This window comes from Phoenix dactylifera, chromosome 7, assembly GCF_051530095.1.
Source record: "Phoenix dactylifera cultivar Ajwa chromosome 7, Ajwa_hap1_PhDact_Kaust_v1.1, whole genome shotgun sequence".
In the NCBI taxonomy this organism is placed as follows: domain Eukaryota; kingdom Viridiplantae; phylum Streptophyta; class Magnoliopsida; order Arecales; family Arecaceae; genus Phoenix; species Phoenix dactylifera.
In genome coordinates, this window is record NC_143196.1 from 33,787,595 (window position 1) to 33,806,635 (window position 19,041).

The window sequence follows — 19,041 nt, forward strand, 5'->3', positions numbered from 1 at the left end:
ATGGATAGAGTATTCATAAAATTTATCCTACTAGTATTCGAACCTACTTAAAATCCTACCATTCGAATGCATCCCAAATCACTACCAGAAAACACGCGTATAGTGACGGAGATTCCCGTCACTATACCGTGTTTCCGGTTACTAATATGGAATTTGTGACCGGAGCTCCCGTCACTGACTTCGTTGCAAAAACACGCGTCGCTAAATTCTCCGTGACGGCGGCGATTCCCGTCACTAACCTCCGTGACAGAACCGCCGTCACTAAGCCGTTACAAATTCAAGAATTAAATATTTAAGAAATTATGTATTTTCCGTCACTATCGAGTTGCGGAGTTAGTGACGAAGGCAACTTGGTCACTGATTTTGTCACAGAATGCGGTCACAAGTTTGGTCACTAATCTGTCACGACCTTTAGTGACAGATTTAGTCGTCACAGACATGGTCACACATTTTGTCACTACATTTGTCATTAATCCCGTCACTGACCTAGTGATAAGTTTACGGTCACTAATTGGTTACAAACGCGCTGAGCAAAATCAATTTTTATTGACCAAAATCCTGTCACTAAGTTTATGACTGCTCGTCACAATAGTTGGTAAACAATTTAGTAACCAAAATTTGGTCACCGATCACAATCTAATAACCTGGTACATTTGGTACATTGATTGGCACATAATAATAATAATCATTAATAGCAAAGGCATTCAACATTACGCAAAAGTCATTTTAAATGTCATTCAAAATTGGCATCAACATGTCCTGAATCCATCAAAATCAAAGTCTAAAAATATGTCATAAAGATCAACAGAGATTTCATTCCTCCTAGGAATGCAAAGACCTATCATCTAAGGCAAAAACAATTATAATGAAGCATGATCAGCAGAACCAGAATCACCATTACTCCCCCGATCTGCATGCCTTGGTCCAAAGCCAATCTCTTCTCTCATCTTTTGAAGAACCTCCTCTTGCCATTTTTTCTTTTCCTGCTCAAGAATACGTAGAAGGTCTTCATTAGTGTACAGCTCTGGAGCTTGACTTGTAGAGGTGGAAGCAGATGATGATTGCCCAATAATTCCAGTGAGATCCTCTAGGGGACTAAAGCCATAGACATGGCCATGAGTTGGGACACCAGTTGCCTCAAACCACAAGTCATAATCACGTGGAGGAGCATCTGAGGTGGAGGCATCACCATATTTTTTGGAGTATTCAGCTGAATACTTTGCCTGCCAGTTGATTTAAAAGAAGAGAAAAACATTATGGTGGATCAAACAAGAGATAAACATGAGCAAGCTCAATAATATTTATGAATCATAAAAAAATTATACTTACCATGACAGCTTCACTTCTCTTATCTACATATCCTCCCATGCCTTGCTTTGTCTTATGCGTCCGATTAAAAGATTCAACTATTGTTGGCTCCCTGCCTAACTTTAATTTCTACAAAAGAGAAAAGAAAAAATTCATTAACATATAATGGGCTAATTTAAGATGACTGAACAATAATATAAAAATTATTATAGAAATCTAATTGAATAAAGATATGTACCAATCGTTCGTCATGATTGACAAATGTGATTGATCCTCCACAGTGTTTAGAGATGCTACCGTTCTTCATGGTGTTTCTATTATTTTTGTTGGCTTCTGATTTCTTCTTCCATTTTGGGGAGATCCAAATATCAATTAGCTTATTCCAATTTTCTCTAGAGATCCAATTAGGGGGTTTATCACGGGCTTTGTTTAAATCTCCTTTTGCTTCCAGAAGCTTTTGGCTTCTGACCTTCCCTAATGAGGTTGTCAATCGTCGCTGACAATGCTTGTTCCAAACTTCATGCACATGATGCAATTGTCCTGGAAGAATTGTGTGTATCTCCTAACAATATATAGATCGCAAGTAATCAGACTTACTATTTGTTAAGGGCAAAAGTTAATGATAAGAAATATAAATTAATTACATCACCTCAAATTTGTTCCACATTCCAACTTCCGAAGCATCTTCTTTGATTGATAGAAATCAGAGGGCAGCTTCTCACTTTCCGGCAACATATTCTTCACTATTTTCATGATTCGATCATAGCAAGATATACTCATATTAAATTCAGACTTGCAATTTAATAATTGACTAATAGCAGATAACTTAGAGTGTTTTTTACACCCTTCCCACAAAGGTACTTCTGCATCTTTCAACAAAGAATAAAAATCTGCAGCATCCTTATTTGGCTCTTCCTCATGATTAACTTCAAATGCACTTCTCAAATGAAGTTCCTCTTCTGGACCCATAGCTTCCATCACCATGGTTCTATATTGCTGACCATGTTCACAACCAACATCCATTGATGTGGATGCTTCTACTGCACTTGTACTTACAGGAGCAACTGCACCAAGTAACTCCCCATGTGCAAACCATGTTGAATATCCCGGTGTAAACCCCTTTCTCAACAGATGAACATTGACCGTATCACGGTTAAGAAATTTCTGGTTGTCACATCTTATACAAGGGCATCTAATCTTATCACCACTACAATACTCTAACTGAGTAAATGCAAACTCAAGGAACCCTTTAACTCCATCACAGAACTCAGTTCTTATATAACCATTTTCACTAAGTCGGTGGTACATCCAATTACGATCAACTGACATAGTTCCTCTAAAAATCAAAAAAATAAAACAACATAAGAAAGCCTAGAAAATATTAGAGAGATGATAAAAAAAGAAAACAACATAAGAAAAACCGAACCATTAAAAACACGAAAGGCAAGATCGTAAAAAATGTAAAAGAAACAAAAACTGGTATGATATTTATGAAGATGAGAAGTTATCATAAGCATGACAAAAATAAGTCATTCAATCTTGTCCCAGCATCATTGACATTAAGAAGGCATTCAATCTTTACAAAAAACTGAACATAAGGAATTAACCTTTACAAGTTATCTGTTCATTCATCTAATACCAGCAATATTCAAAAAGCATTTAATCTTTACAAAGACAAGGAATACAAGTCAAATCATCCAAATTTACATATGGAATACTATCTGCTTCACATAGAACAAATGTGAATATACATGATCGCCTCTAATGCTAGGAAAGCATGGTACTTCTTAGCAAGCTTTTTGACCAGCTTCTTGATTGCACACTGGAAATAACTCACAACCATGAAGCAACACCACTTTCCACCACTTTCCATTATTCCTTGCAGATGAACAATGATTGTAAAAATGAATAACATGACGAAAAAATTAAAATCCATGAACTTTACATAATCCCAACCCATCAACCCTCAAAATTACAACAATAATCAGTGAAGCAGTCTAAATATATGCAAACCATTGGTAGGACTAACAAATGTGTCAGAATAAAAATGCATAATATTAAGGAGCTCCTCAAGTACAACATTATTTTTGTCTATTTTAGCAACAGTAAATTCGACACAGTGCCCGTATCATGATTTATCCAACCAAGTGATGTGTCCAAGTATCATAATAAAAGCAGCTACTCAGATATATCATAGTTGCTTTCGTCTATTTTAGCAAAAAAAAAAAAATCCCTCCTCTCTTTCTCTGTCTATTTTTGTTTAGATGGCATGTTTATTTATTTATTATTTTCCCCCAAGACAAGTAGGGGCTAACACCCCACCTTTTCTACTCTATACAACCTTAGGGGCTCACTCTAACCAGAACCGAACTACCGACTTCTTGCGCAAATGGCAAGAGATGATGCTATCCGAGTAACTACTCGGCAGTACGATTGTTTAGTAATCGATCCTTCAAACTTGTGTCAGCTCTTCTTCTTACCATGCTATCCTCAAATTTTTTTAATGCTCCTTTGCATTGCTTATGCAGAAACTCTAACAATGTTTCTCTTAAATTATATACCCAACACTGCACACAGTTCATGTTATTCTACAATTTAACATCCATCCATTTCACATTTTTTCCATAAGAGATGCTCATCTTATTTCCTTTGGCTCTTTGTCCTGTGGTATAGGACATGAAGCATCATGTCATATTTTGGTTATGACCCTCCTGATCAAATATGATCTATTTTGTAGTGACTGTATCTAATATATGGGTAACCAAAAATTGAAACCATGATATATCAAACAGCCACTTAGCTAAATCAGTTGGCTATATATAGAACCTTTTATTTGACCACATGTTTATATCCTCTTATCTTTATTTCTGGAGTTTGCTGGTTCATTGTTCTGCTTAAACATCATAGAATATATGAGAAACTGGATCTTTATATTATCAAAATAAGTTTTTGTGATCACATCTTGTGTCTCAGCTATAGCTACTATAAAAGATTTGGGTTGGCTTCTAAAGCCAAAAATAGAGTAGTTTGAGCCAATACTTAAAAGAATTTAGTAGTGCTCAATTGCCTAGGAAAAAATTAGCAGCGCTTGATGCGTTAGGTTCTATTATATAATTTATTAAAAGGTCAAGCTGAAGCAAAAATTATGAAATGGATACAAGGGAAATAAGTTGTTTCTCTTATCTCTTGTCCATCTACGTTGTATAAGTCTTGCTAAATCTATGTCCTTCAAAAATGGGATCTTGTTTCTGAAAATTGTCCCAGAAGTAAAATGGCTTCCTCTTACAAATGGAATGCCTTGTCCAATCAACTTGAGATCTAATATGCAACTGAGCCCCTAGCTTCATGGCATCTATGTAACCATGTTAGGATGAATGGTGCATCTCATTATGTTCTAAGAAGAATACAAATTTTGCTACAGAATTGGACCCGCTAAGTAAAGATCCTGCAAGTTCATAAGAGAAGCAGAATAATCACATTATGTCCTCCCTAGAACAGCATGATCTGCAGGAATCATTAGATGGGGTTAAGATTAGAAAGCATTCATCTGTGACGTTTTGCCTAGAATATAATTGGCATTGCATCCTTTTCAATTCAATGTGTGGTTAAGATTAGAAGTTTCTCCACACCTCTCCCTCTCTCTCTCTCTTTCTCTCTCCGGGCTTGGGCAAAATCTACCGGGATCGAGCTTGAAGAGGAGGAGGAGGAGGAGAAAACTCTTACCGTCCGGGGAGGTTGTGAGTCGGTGACCGGAGCCGCGGAGGTTGCCGTCCGGGGGAGAAGGACGCGAAGAGCCGCCGGCCGGTCGTTGAAGAGGCGACGACACCGAGAGGAGGCGGCTATCAGGCTCTCAGCGAGGGAAAAGGGGGGGCGGGGGCGGCGGCTCTCAGCGAAGGAGGGGGGCCGGCGGCGGCGGCTCTCAGCGAGGGAGCAGACGCAGCGGCGGCTCTCAGCGAGGGAGGGGGGGTGCGGCGGCGGCTCTCAGCGAGGGGGTGCGGCGACGGCTCTCAGCGAGGGAGGGCGGCGACGGCTCTCAGCGAGGGAGGGGGGCCGGCGGCGGCGGCTCTCAGCGAGGGAGGGGAGGCAGCGGCGGCTCTCAGCGAGGGAGGGGGGGTGCGGCGGCGGCTCTCAGCGAGGGAGGGGGGGCGAGGGAGTGGGGGGGGGGGGGCGGCGGCTGCTCTCAGCGAGGGACGGGACGGGAAGGGAAGGGAAAGAAAGGTTAGGGTTTTTTATTTAAGTCGGTTTGCAAGCTGATTTGGGCTAAATCGTGATTTGGGCTAAATCGGTTTGCAAGCCAAATTTCATATCAATTTTTTTTTATTTATAAGGCTGATTGGATGGGACTTGCAAGGCAAAAATATTTTTGAACTATAAAGTATGGTAAAAAAATTCTATAAAGCAGGAAACTTGCAATAGGGGTGCAAATGGGTCATGGCCGACACCATGAGATTTTAAAATGAGAAGAAGAAATTTGAGTTTTATAGAGAGCGATTGGAATTTGGATTATCGAAGAAATTTGGGCGGAACGGCGGGCACACTTAGTTTCATTTTGGATATTCCTCCTTTTATTTTTTCTTTTAATTTAGGTTTACTCAAAAATAATATTTTTAATATTTTTGGAATTAAAAATTAAATTTGGTGACAGAAATTTTTGTCAATAATCTGTTACTGCCAAAAATAATCTTTTAAAAATTTATAAATACTAGGGTTACTATATTTGTGACGGCTGCATTTGTCACTGTCTGGTTGCAATTTTGGTTATCATATTGCTGACAGATACCCCGTCACTATGATGGTCACTAAGGTTTGGCGCCCATCCTACCCGCGCATTCTGTGACCGGTCTGTCACTAAACGGTCACTAAGTTTACACCACGGTGACCAAATTTCTGTCGGTCACTAATCCGTCACAAATAGTAACTGATAACGGTCCGTCACTACTTTTCCGTCACTATACGCGTGTTTTCTGGTAGTGAATCCGATTAAAAATTTATTTTTAAATTTATTTTTATTTTTATTACACTATATAGGATCAAATTCTGAATCTTAACCTACTTAATTTTGAATTTCAAAACCTTTCCAACTTTTATAAAATTTTGCTAAATAAATTTTATTCCTGTCCGGAAGCTTAAATCATGACCAACCAGGGGCAAAATCCCCTCCCTCGGATAGCACTGATTGCTTCCTCACATTGGGGCGTACAAAAGTGGTCCTTTGCAGCATCACTCGGCTGGCTGTGGGACATGATACATAGTATATTTATGGCCATGATTGCATAAATAATAACAACGTGATGATGAAGCAAGTTGTTAAAGTCCAAAGTGGTCGCTTTAGCTTTGAATATTTTGAAAGCCTACGTACATTGCACCATGCATGGATGTATGCAATGCCTTTTGTTTTTCTCCTTTATCTATTTTCCTGCATCCCCAGTGTTCTTGAGGCACAATCAGAGAGAAACGGAGTAAATATATTGGTGAAGGAGCGTACGTTTATCAACAGAGCATGAATAAATGCGTTCAGGTCACCAATGGGCTCTGGAAACGAGGTCGGATCACTGGAGATTCGCTTGTCCCGACTGTACCCTACACCCTCCCTGAAGTCTGAGGTCATCGCAGGGATAAGCCAAAGAACCAGGGTTCAGGCCCATGATCTGCTCACATGACATCAATGGTTGAAAGTAGAGGAGAAATATCCATTCTCAAGGTGCACAACTTAATAACTTTAATTTGTTGGGAGATTGCTCATGAAATGATTATTATTATTATTATTTTAGTTAGTTGTTATCTATTTTTTGGCCAATGGTGTTGCGGACTGCATGGCTGCTTATGTGGCCAGTCATTCCGAGAGCATCATGTGGACCGGTGTGAGGGATTGCCCCGAGCACTTCGTGATCTTTTATTTTCTGATTTTATTTGATGTATTGGTATATGTATTACATGAGAAGCCCGCCTAAGCAAAAAGAAGAAGAAGTTGGAAGTTGAATTTTTATTAATGTAGAGATCACAATCTGAGATCAAAAATTTACATTTTAACCAACCTATTCATTAAACGAATCAAAAATTCTGTTTCGAATTTGATTATTTTATTAAATATGTAATCTATCTTGATTTATAATGGATTGAAACAAGTTAAATTAGTTAAATGGCTGCAACCATTAATTTTAAGAGCAGATGATTCTGCTATGTAAGGTGGAATCTTTCTGTGCAGAAAGTGAAAAAAAAAGCTTACCTGCATAGGATTCATTCCCAAGAGTGAGTCCCAGTGCCGGCCCGAGCCCTAGGCGATCGAGGCGGTCGCCTAGGGCCTCGGACCAAAGGAAGGCCTCCGCCTCCGGCCTCCGCCCAGCGAGCTCCTCCAGCGACCAGCGGGCAGCGACAGCAAGCCAGCGACCAGCGGGCAGCGAGCCAGCGACCAACGGTCCTCCGCAACCGGCATCCAGCCTTCCAGGCCAACGGCAACAAGCCCTAGCGTAGCCAACTAGCCCAAGCCCTAGCGTAGCCAACTAGGTAGCCCGTCTTCTCCATCCAACCATCCGCCTGGCACGCCACCGTCTTCTTGCTTCTTAAATCCCAAATAACCAAAGTGGACGGCGTCTTCTTCTTCATCCTTGAGTTCTTAAATCCCTAATCCTCAAGTCACTCAACAGTTCTTCCTCTTCCTTCCCGGCTTCCCGTTCCTCGAATCTCGATAAATCGGTTCTTGAGACTTGACGCCGGCGTCTCTTCTCCAGGTCTGAGGTCTCCTTCTCGTTCTCGGCCCTCCGCGGCTCCGCAGTCCAGCTCCGCCCCTGTTTCCGTTCCGCGGCTCCGCCCCTGTTTCAGGTGAGTTCTCCTTCTCCTTCTGGCTTCTCCAGCAGTCCAGCTCCGCCCCTGTTTCCGTTCCGCGGCTCCGCCCCTGTTTCAGCGGCTCCGCCCCTGTTTTCCGTTTTCCCCTTTGTTTCCGCGGCTCCGCCCCTGGGTGTCTGCCTGTCTGGCAGTCTGGGCAGTGCCGGCCCGAGCCCTAGGCGATCGAGGCGGTCGCCTAGGGCCTCGGACCAAAGGAAGGCCTCCGCCTCCGGCCTCCGCCCAGCGAGCTCCTCCAGCGACCAGCGGGCAGCGACAGCGAGCCAGCGACCAGCGGGCAGCGAGCCAGCGACCAACGGTCCTCCGCAACCGGCATCCAGCCTTCCAGGCCAACGGCAACAAGCCCTAGCGTAGCCAACTAGCCCAAGCCCTAGCGTAGCCAACTAGGTAGCCCGTCTTCTCCATCCAACCATCCGCCTGGCACGCCACCGTCTTCTTGCTTCTTAAATCCCAAATAACCAAAGTGGACGGCGTCTTCTTCTTCATCCTTGAGTTCTTAAATCCCTAATCCTCAAGTCACTCAACAGTTCTTCCTCTTCCTTCCCGGCTTCCCGTTCCTCGAATCTCGATAAATCGGTTCTTGAGACTTGACGCCGGCGTCTCTTCTCCAGGTCTGAGGTCTCCTTCTCGTTCTCGGCCCTCCGCGGCTCCGCAGTCCAGCTCCGCCCCTGTTTCCGTTCCGCGGCTCCGCCCCTGTTTCAGGTGAGTTCTCCTTCTCCTTCTGGCTTCTCCAGCAGTCCAGCTCCGCCCCTGTTTCCGTTCCGCGGCTCCGCCCCTGTTTCAGCGGCTCCGCCCCTGTTTTCCGTTTTCCCCTTTGTTTCCGCGGCTCCGCCCCTGGGTGTCTGCCTGTCTGGCAGTCTGGGTCTGGCCGTCTGGGGAGTGGGGATTTCTTACAGTTTGTGGCTTTGTGCCACTGTAATCAATTTGATTATTCTTGTAAGATGGAAATGCATCGATAGCATTGTGTTTCCCCAAAGTATTGCATTCCATTCCCAAATTATGGCCTTTCTTGGCATTCTTGCTATCTTTAGATTCTTGAAGCATTATATTCTGAATTCATCGGTATGCTGTATAGTCAATAGAAATTCACTTTATGATATGTATGAAAGATTTTGAGTCTCAAACTCTTTGATATAGTCCTGTGCAACTTTTTTTATTCTTTTGAGAAGATGATGTCTGTTGTGATTGAAATCTGGCCTGAGGGTAACCACGCACTGGGGAACGGGGGATTTATTAATTATTTTTTGGGCAGAATGTGCCGGCTGCAGGAACTGTGCCGGCAGCCGGCAGCCCGGCACCCATTTCCACTTTACTATTTATATTTCAATGCTATCAAAATTTTTATTGTCGGATTCTTGAAAATAAATTTTATGTCTATTCTTAAAAATTGATAATAGTTTTTCATGTCTAGGGTCTCCATTAAAATTGAGTTCGGCACCGCTTGTTGGGATTTGAGTTCAGAGTTCGTCGTCGAGTCCGGCACCGCTTGTTGGGACTGGAGTTCGTCGTCGAGTCCGGCACCCCTTCTATTGGCATTTCGGGTTTTATCATTTTCAACTCTATTCTATTTTGATTTGTTTGTAGTGATTGTCTTAATTGTTTGGTTTGATAATATTATTTTTGGATTCAAATGTCTAATAGAAAATTTGAATGTGGGTATGAAAAACTCAAAAAGAAAAGAAAAATCGAAAAACTCATTCAATCTCAAAAAGGTGCTTTAGATAGATTTATTGTCACAAATAAACAAAACACTACATCAAGTTCAACTCAAAACGAAATAGAGTTAGAAGATGATATAAAAAGAACGAAACAAATTGAGATTGACAACCAAACAATATCTAGTGAAGAACACAATAAGAAATTAGATGAAGATAGGATAAATAAGGATAGTGTAGAATTTAATGAAACTAGTTCTATTTCTATAAATATATATGATCCTGGTCAATGGAAAAATATTGATACAAAGTTGAGAGATCTATTAGTAGAAAGAGGTCCAATTAGAGATTATGATCTTCATTTTCCTAGGGATGAAAATAATAGACACTTTTCTACTATACATTATATTCGTAAGTTACCTAATGGCGAAAAATATGATAGAAGATGGTTAGTGTATTCAAAGGATTTGGATAGGGTATATTGTTTTTGTTGTAAATTATTTGATTCAAAGTCTAGCACGAGTCAATTAGTCAATGAAGGAAGTAGGGATTGGAAAAATCTAGGTATCAAGCTTAAAAGTCATGAAACAACTAATGAGCATATCATTAGCATGAATAGGTGGATTGATATAGAAGTGAGATTGATAAAAAATAAGACAATTGATAAAAGTCTCCAAGAACAAATAAATCAAGAGAAGGATCATTGGAAAAAAGTTTTATTGAGAATTATTGCTGTTGTAAAAAATCTTGCAAAAAATAATTTAGCATTTCGAGGAAAGAATGAAAAGATCTATCAAAGCAATAACGGAAATTTTCTAAGTTTTATTGAAACGATTGCAGAATTTGATCCAGTAATGCAAGAACATGTTCGACGCATTCAACATGGTGAAATTCACAATCATTATTTAGGTCATAATATTCAAAATGAATTGATTCAAATATTAGTGTCTGAAATTAAAGCTATAATAATTAAAAAGATTAAAGAAGCAAAATACTTTTCTGTAATACTTGATTGCACTCCTGATGCAAGCCATCAGGAACAAATGACCCTAGTTTTAAGATGTGTAGATACTTCAACAAGTCCAGTAAAAGTAGAAGAATATTTTTTAGAATTTTTAGAAGTAGATGATACCTCTGGAAAGGGCCTTTTTAATGAACTTATAAATATAATAGAAAAACATAAACTTGAGGTTAATGATATAAGAGGACAAGGGTATGACAATGGATCTAATATGAAAGGAAAACATCAAGGTGTACAAAAAAGATTATTAGATATAAATCCTAGAGCATTTTACACACCATGTGGATGTCATAACTTGAATTTAGTATTATGTGATACTGCTAACTCATGTCCTAAGGCTATATCTTTTTTTGGAGTAATACAACGAATTTATACCTTATTTTCTTCTTCTACAAAACGATGGAAAATTTTACAAGATAATGTATCTACATTAACTCTTAAACCTTTATCACAAACACGTTGGGAAAGTCGTATTGAAAGTGTCAAAGCAATTAAACATCAAGCTCCTAAAATAAGAGATGCCTTAATTCAATTAGCGGAAACTAGTGAAGATCCTAAAATAAAGAGTGAAGCCATATGTTTAGCTACATATGAGATTGAAAATTTTGAATTCTTATTAGGCATGAATATTTGGTACGATATATTGTTTGCTGTTAACTCAGTTAGTAAGAATTTACAATCTGAAGACATGCATATTGATGTTGCTATAGATCAATTAAAAGGTCTTCTTTCTTATTTAAAAAGTTATAGAGAAAATGGATTTATGAATGCTTTGAATTCATCTAAAGAAATTGCAAATAAAATGGAAATAGAACCTACATTTCGTGAAAAACGTGTGATCCGTAGAAAAAAACAATTTGATGAAAATACTGATGATGAGACAATAAGATCAGCTGAAGAATCTTTTAGAATTGATTACTTTTTACATGTAGTAGATCAAGCTATTTCTTCAATTCAAAGTAGGTTTGAACAATTCACCATATATGAAGATTTTTTTGGTTTTTTGTTTAATTTTAGAAAGTTAAAATCTTTGAATGAAGAGAATTTGAAAAGGTGTTGTCTTAATCTTGAAAACTATTTAAAGCATGGTGAATATTCTGATATTGATGGTCTTGATCTATTTTCAGAGTTAAATGTTTTAAAAGAAATTTTACAAATAGAAACTTGTACCCCTATTGATACTTTAAGTTTTATTAAAAAAACAGATTCTTTTCCAAATGCATGCATTGCTTACAGAATATTGTTAACAATACCTGTAACAGTTGCTTCTGCTGAAAGAAGTTTTTCAAAATTAAAGTTGATAAAATCTTATTTGCGGTCAACTATGTCACAAGAAAGATTAAATGGATTAGCTATATTATCGATTGAAAATAGTATTTTAATGAATCTTGAGTACAAAAGTTTGATTAGCAATTTTGCATCTCAAAAAGCTAGACGGATTATTTTTAAATAAATTTTTAAAATATTTTGCACTTATTAAAATTTATTATTATTATTATTATTATTTAAAAAAAAGGCCTCTCTTAGAAAGTTCGCCTTAGGCCCCCAAATGCATTGAGCCGCCCCTGTCTGGGTCTGGCCGTCTGGGGAGTGGGGATTTCTTACAGTTTGTGGCTTTGTGCCACTGTAATCAATTTGATTATTCTTGTAAGATGGAAATGCATCGATAGCATTGTGTTTCCCCAAAGTATTGCATTCCATTCCCAAATTATGGCCTTTCTTGGCATTCTTGCTATCTTTAGATTCTTGAAGCATTATATTCTGAATTCATCGGTATGCTGTATAGTCAATAGAAATTCACTTTATGATATGTATGAAAGATTTTGAGTCTCAAACTCTTTGATATAGTCCCGTGCAACTTTTTTTATTCTTTTGAGAAGATGATGTCTGTTGTGATTGAAATCTGGCCTGAGGGTAACCACGCACTGGGGAACGGGGGATTTATTAATTATTTTTTGGGCAGAATGTGCCGGCTGCAGGAACTGTGCCGGCAGCCGGCAGCCCGGCACCCATTTCCACTTTACTATTTATATTTCAATGCTATCAAAATTTTTATTGTCGGATTCTTGAAAATAAATTTTATGTCTATTCTTAAAAATTGATAATAGTTTTTCATGTCTAGGGTCTCCATTAAAATTGAGTTCGGCACCGCTTGTTGGGATTTGAGTTCAGAGTTCGTCGTCGAGTCCGGCACCGCTTGTTGGGACTGGAGTTCGTCGTCGAGTCCGGCACCCCTTCTATTGGCATTTCGGGTTTTATCATTTTCAACTCTATTCTATTTTGATTTGTTTGTAGTGATTGTCTTAATTGTTTGGTTTGATAATATTATTTTTGGATTCAAATGTCTAATAGAAAATTTGAATGTGGGTATGAAAAACTCAAAAAGAAAAGAAAAATCGAAAAACTCATTCAATCTCAAAAAGGTGCTTTAGATAGATTTATTGTCACAAATAAACAAAACACTACATCAAGTTCAACTCAAAACGAAATAGAGTTAGAAGATGATATAAAAAGAACGAAACAAATTGAGATTGACAACCAAACAATATCTAGTGAAGAACACAATAAGAAATTAGATGAAGATAGGATAAATAAGGATAGTGTAGAATTTAATGAAACTAGTTCTATTTCTATAAATATATATGATCCTGGTCAATGGAAAAATATTGATACAAAGTTGAGAGATCTATTAGTAGAAAGAGGTCCAATTAGAGATTATGATCTTCATTTTCCTAGGGATGAAAATAATAGACACTTTTCTACTATACATTATATTCGTAAGTTACCTAATGGCGAAAAATATGATAGAAGATGGTTAGTGTATTCAAAGGATTTGGATAGGGTATATTGTTTTTGTTGTAAATTATTTGATTCAAAGTCTAGCACGAGTCAATTAGTCAATGAAGGAAGTAGGGATTGGAAAAATCTAGGTATCAAGCTTAAAAGTCATGAAACAACTAATGAGCATATCATTAGCATGAATAGGTGGATTGATATAGAAGTGAGATTGATAAAAAATAAGACAATTGATAAAAGTCTCCAAGAACAAATAAATCAAGAGAAGGATCATTGGAAAAAAGTTTTATTGAGAATTATTGCTGTTGTAAAAAATCTTGCAAAAAATAATTTAGCATTTCGAGGAAAGAATGAAAAGATCTATCAAAGCAATAATGGAAATTTTCTAAGTTTTATTGAAACGATTGCAGAATTTGATCCAGTAATGCAAGAACATGTTCGACGCATTCAACATGGTGAAATTCACAATCATTATTTAGGTCATAATATTCAAAATGAATTGATTCAAATATTAGCGTCTGAAATTAAAGCTATAATAATTAAAAAGATTAAAGAAGCAAAATACTTTTCTGTAATACTTGATTGCACTCCTGATGCAAGCCATCAGGAACAAATGACCCTAGTTTTAAGATGTGTAGATACTTCAACAAGTCCAGTAAAAGTAGAAGAATATTTTTTAGAATTTTTAGAAGTAGATGATACCTCTGGAAAGGGCCTTTTTAATGAACTTATAAATATAATAGAAAAACATAAACTTGAGGTTAATGATATAAGAGGACAAGGGTATGACAATGGATCTAATATGAAAGGAAAACATCAAGGTGTACAAAAAAGATTATTAGATATAAATCCTAGAGCATTTTACACACCATGTGGATGTCATAACTTGAATTTAGTATTATGTGATACTGCTAACTCATGTCCTAAGGCTATATCTTTTTTTGGAGTAATACAACGAATTTATACCTTATTTTCTTCTTCTACAAAACGATGGAAAATTTTACAAGATAATGTATCTACATTAACTCTTAAACCTTTATCACAAACACGTTGGGAAAGTCGTATTGAAAGTGTCAAAGCAATTAAACATCAAGCTCCTAAAATAAGAGATGCCTTAATTCAATTAGCGGAAACTAGTGAAGATCCTAAAATAAAGAGTGAAGCCATATGTTTAGCTACATATGAGATTGAAAATTTTGAATTCTTATTAGGCATGAATATTTGGTACGATATATTGTTTGCTGTTAACTCAGTTAGTAAGAATTTACAATCTGAAGACATGCATATTGATGTTGCTATAGATCAATTAAAAGGTCTTCTTTCTTATTTAAAAAGTTATAGAGAAAATGGATTTATGAATGCTTTGAATTCATCTAAAGAAATTGCAAATAAAATGGAAATAGAACCTACATTTCGTGAAAAACGTGTGATCCGTAGAAAAAAACAATTTGATGAAAATACTGATGATGAGACAATAAGATCAGCTGAAGAATCTTTTAGAATTGATTACTTTTTACATGTAGTAGATCAAGCTATTTCTTCAATTCAAAGTAGGTTTGAACAATTCACCATATATGAAGATTTTTTTGGTTTTTTGTTTAATTTTAGAAAGTTAAAATCTTTGAATGAAGAGAATTTGAAAAGGTGTTGTCTTAATCTTGAAAACTATTTAAAGCATGGTGAATATTCTGATATTGATGGTCTTGATCTATTTTCAGAGTTAAATGTTTTAAAAGAAATTTTACAAATAGAAACTTGTACCCCTATTGATACTTTAAGTTTTATTAAAAAAACAGATTCTTTTCCAAATGCATGCATTGCTTACAGAATATTGTTAACAATACCTGTAACAGTTGCTTCTGCTGAAAGAAGTTTTTCAAAATTAAAGTTGATAAAATCTTATTTGCGGTCAACTATGTCACAAGAAAGATTAAATGGATTAGCTATATTATCGATTGAAAATAGTATTTTAATGAATCTTGAGTACAAAAGTTTGATTAGCAATTTTGCATCTCAAAAAGCTAGACGGATTATTTTTAAATAAATTTTTAAAATATTTTGCACTTATTAAAATTTATTATTATTATTATTATTATTTAAAAAAAAGGCCTCTCTTAGAAAGTTCGCCTTAGGCCCCCAAATGCATTGAGCCGCCCCTGAGAGTGACTCTTTATGAATTCTATTATTATGTACTAAATTATACTTGGTTTATAAATTACTAGCAGCAGAAGATTGTTTCACCATACATTTCCCCCCCCCCCCCTTTTCATTTCTTGTCAATTTAAAACAGGCCTGACGGAGACTTGATGCTGGGTTTGTATTCATGTACGCATGGCATTGTCCTGCATCAATTATTCTCCATGAAGCCAGGCTGAGAAAAGCCCCACCACAAGTTGTTTAAGTTGCTTGCATGACTTGTTCTTGGTGCATGTGGGAGAAACCAGCTCAAATAACTTTATCCAATCCCCCCCCAAAAAAACAACTCAAACATAGTCCAACGATGAATTGCAGAAAAAAAGCTTTTTACTCAAAACTTCAGTCTAGATTTTATCAAGACACTATAAACTTAGTACAAATTTCTACACAAGAAGAAAGAAAGATGATTACTGCTCTCCACCTCCTGGGTAAGGAAAAGGAAAAGAAAAGAAAGTTGCAGCCATGGAGTCATGGGCAGAGGTTGCACCACCTTTAGGTCTTAGATATTCACTGGCTTGCCCTTAGATAGCATAAGTTTCAGCATAAATCATTGTTAATCATTGCATTAAAGCAAAGAGGGCCGGACAAGCATAATCCGATAGATAGATGATCTTAAAATATGGATATAGATATGTAAATGCTAAACACTAATGGACCCCAATTGGATATGCCTAATATCAAATAGTCTTCCTTGGCACAACAAACGAGGAATTGTTGTACATCTACGAGATTTGATTGGATATAACCTATTATTATCTTGTCAACTTCTTTAGTCCAATTGGTCGATCTTGGCTTGGCCAACCAACACACCAAATGGTGGATGCACCAAAAATTTCTGTCCCTTGAGAATTAAGACTCATGAATAAAAAACGCACGTCACTCTCACTGACATCTGGAGATTAAGAGGGAATAATAATTCCATTCCCACTATTAGACAATCTATTTATCTCAACGTTTGAAGCAGGTATTGACAGCTTATAAATAAAAGTTTTTTGTGGGTAGAATACAAAAAGGGCGAGCGAGAAGATCGCCAATCATCTTCTAAGATGCATGCAATCTTTTGCTTCTATTCCTCAACTTTCCGGGTTTCGTGCCTTACTTTGTCCAGTTTTCACATTAGGGAGGTATTACATTATGGCGCCACTTGGTAGCAATGATTGAGGGGACTACAGGAGGGTGTGAATATATGAATATTTTAATATTTACATACTATCAATCCGATCGTTTGAGACATCAAATCCAAGAACTATAATGGATTTCCCTACGGAATCTCTGAAAACAAAGCTTGGAAGAAGAAGAAGGTGTCCTTGGGGAGAGATTTTCTTTTCTTTTCTTTTCACAACGTTCTATTTACTAGAAATGCATTGCTTATGTAACCGGACAAACCATCTAATCACACACTAATTAAGGTATCTGGCAGCTAATCCCCCCAGGGAAGATTGCCCAACAATTGCAACCTTTTTCGTCCATCAAGAGGCTCTTCGTTTTCTACGTGAAAAGCATTGTATTATTACTTGGATGTTGGATATATACCTCCATTCCTCCCTGACTTGACCAACTATGATTAATATATACTATGAAATACACTGCTTGCTTTACATAGAGTACGATTCACATGAACCAGGGAAGGCAGGGAGAGAAGAAAGAAACAGAAAGAAGAAGAAGAAGAAGAAAGGAGGAAAGAAAACCTTGCGAAAGCCTTTTGTTGTCAGATCAAATCCAGCTCGAGCATTGTCACAGAACACAATAATACATGACCAACCAGCTCGCGCCACTAAACAGTAGAGAGCGCGAGACGAAGCAACCAAAAACCAAACAAGGTAATCGATTACAAGCGAGGAGAGTTTAAAAGCTGAGACGTAGGAGAATAAGAAGTAGAGACGCAGCTACGGTGTGACGAGTGGTTTCCATTGCCATTATGAGCATATACATCTCATCAGACTCTAAGCAAATATACACTGAGCTCGGGACCAGTATTGCCATCGGGGTTGATCATGTAGAAGGCCTCGGAGTCCTTGGATCCCACCACCCGCTCGAACCTTGCCCTCATGTACATAATATCTCCGTCGGGGTCGTCCCCCGGCAGGACTCCGGCCCCCATGGACACCGGCTCGAGGGCTCGCAGCACCTTCCAATCGGCCGGGCCGCACTCGCGCCGCACCGCGTACCCGCACTTCCTGCCGTTGCAGTACGCCCGCCACATCGGCTCCTCCAGGAGACCAGCTCTTGGCGTCGTCTTCTCTTCTTTCCGCTCGCACTCCAGCGCGATCCTCGCGAGTCCCGACGCCATCTCGCGCACGAGGGTGCTCGTGGGCGTCGCGAGCTCGATGAGCACCGCCGGGCACGATCGGGCATCCACCTGGAAGGCCAGGTTGACATGCCCACGGCGGTGCCCGAAGAGGGTGCCCGTCAAGACCGGCCGGTTCCAACGGCCGGGGATCGCGGCGGTCAAAACCGACCGGAGCCTCGAAACGGCGGCCTCCGCCGCGGAAGAAGCTTTCTTCTTCGCCTCCTCATCCCCTACCATCCTATCTCCGTCACTTCCCCTTCTTATCCGTTGGAAGGGTATCTTGGAGGAGGAGGAGGAGGAGGAGGAGGAGGAGGGCTCGTGAGAAGTTCTCGCCATGATTGTTTTCATTCGAGGTACGAGCAGGAGTGAGGAGGGGTTAAACTGTTAAAGGGAAAAACTAGAGGAGCATGGATTTGAATGATTAAAGAGAGCAAGGACGAGAAAAAGGAGATCGGAGATTCCTTTATGACGTCTGTTTTCTGGACGTGGGCTCATTAATTCCATGCTTCTAGTCCTTTTTTGTCAGCCACTGCTTGTGTAGGCCTCCTCTGATACTGGGACCGGGGATTGCACCAGAATCCTGACAAAAGTAGGAGTGGGGGGGGGGGTGGTGGCCAGACCCACCAAACTGTTATCAGGAAAACAATGGAGGAGGGGAGGGAGACGACGGTGAAAGTGAGATGAGAGTGTTGCTGTGGGTCACCTTGGGATGGGAATTGGTCCCGGCCGCACTGGTGGAGAAAGGGAAAGGGCAGCCTTGACTGCACTGAAGGACTGCATCGGGAACTGCTAAAGAGCTGCTCAGGGCACACCATGGTGCCATCCTATGAGGTGTCTTTCTTTCACCGCAAGCAAATTTAGCATGGGATACTGTCGGATCCTATGTTGGGATCGAGGATTTTGGATATAATTTATTCGGGAGAGCGACCCAGATA

At 39.0% G+C, this 19,041-nt stretch overlaps 3 protein-coding genes, 1 long non-coding RNA gene and 1 pseudogene across 5 annotated transcripts; 2 read left to right on the forward strand and 3 right to left on the reverse strand.

Moving 5' to 3' along the window:
* Positions 1-710: 710 nt before the first annotated feature.
* Positions 711-1,983, reverse strand: LOC148703026 (uncharacterized). The gene is made up of 4 exons (XM_088701826.1): positions 1,958-1,983; positions 1,547-1,870; positions 1,330-1,437; positions 711-1,223 (listed from the first exon to the last, which is right to left on the reverse strand). Exons 1-4 carry the CDS (start codon positions 1,973-1,975, stop codon positions 861-863), a joined length of 813 nt encoding a protein of 270 aa, XP_088557952.1. The 5' UTR covers positions 1,976-1,983; the 3' UTR covers positions 711-860.
* Positions 1,984-2,847: 864 nt separating this feature from the next.
* Positions 2,848-5,211, reverse strand: LOC149753230 (uncharacterized). Its single transcript, XR_016396046.1, has 2 exons — positions 5,032-5,211; positions 2,848-3,186 (listed from the first exon to the last, which is right to left on the reverse strand). It is a non-coding gene; the product is annotated as an uncharacterized LOC149753230 (long non-coding RNA).
* Positions 5,212-8,294: 3,083 nt separating this feature from the next.
* Positions 8,295-12,391, forward strand: LOC148703027 (uncharacterized). The gene is made up of 2 exons (XM_088701827.2): positions 8,295-8,850; positions 9,560-12,391. Exon 2 carries the CDS (start codon positions 9,779-9,781, stop codon positions 12,275-12,277), a length of 2,499 nt encoding a protein of 832 aa, XP_088557953.2. The 5' UTR covers positions 8,295-8,850; positions 9,560-9,778; the 3' UTR covers positions 12,278-12,391.
* Positions 12,392-12,596: 205 nt separating this feature from the next.
* On the forward strand, positions 12,597-15,769 carry LOC149753231 (uncharacterized). The gene has a single exon (XM_089924526.1). The coding sequence runs from the start codon at positions 13,166-13,168 to the stop codon at positions 15,662-15,664; it is 2,499 nt and encodes an 832-aa protein (XP_089780652.1). The 5' UTR covers positions 12,597-13,165; the 3' UTR covers positions 15,665-15,769.
* Positions 15,770-17,494: 1,725 nt separating this feature from the next.
* Positions 17,495-18,589, reverse strand: LOC103714066 (protein MIZU-KUSSEI 1 pseudogene; annotated as a pseudogene). The gene has a single exon (XR_015967560.1). The product of XR_015967560.1 is annotated as a protein MIZU-KUSSEI 1 pseudogene (transcript).
* Positions 18,590-19,041: the final 452 nt, after the last annotated feature.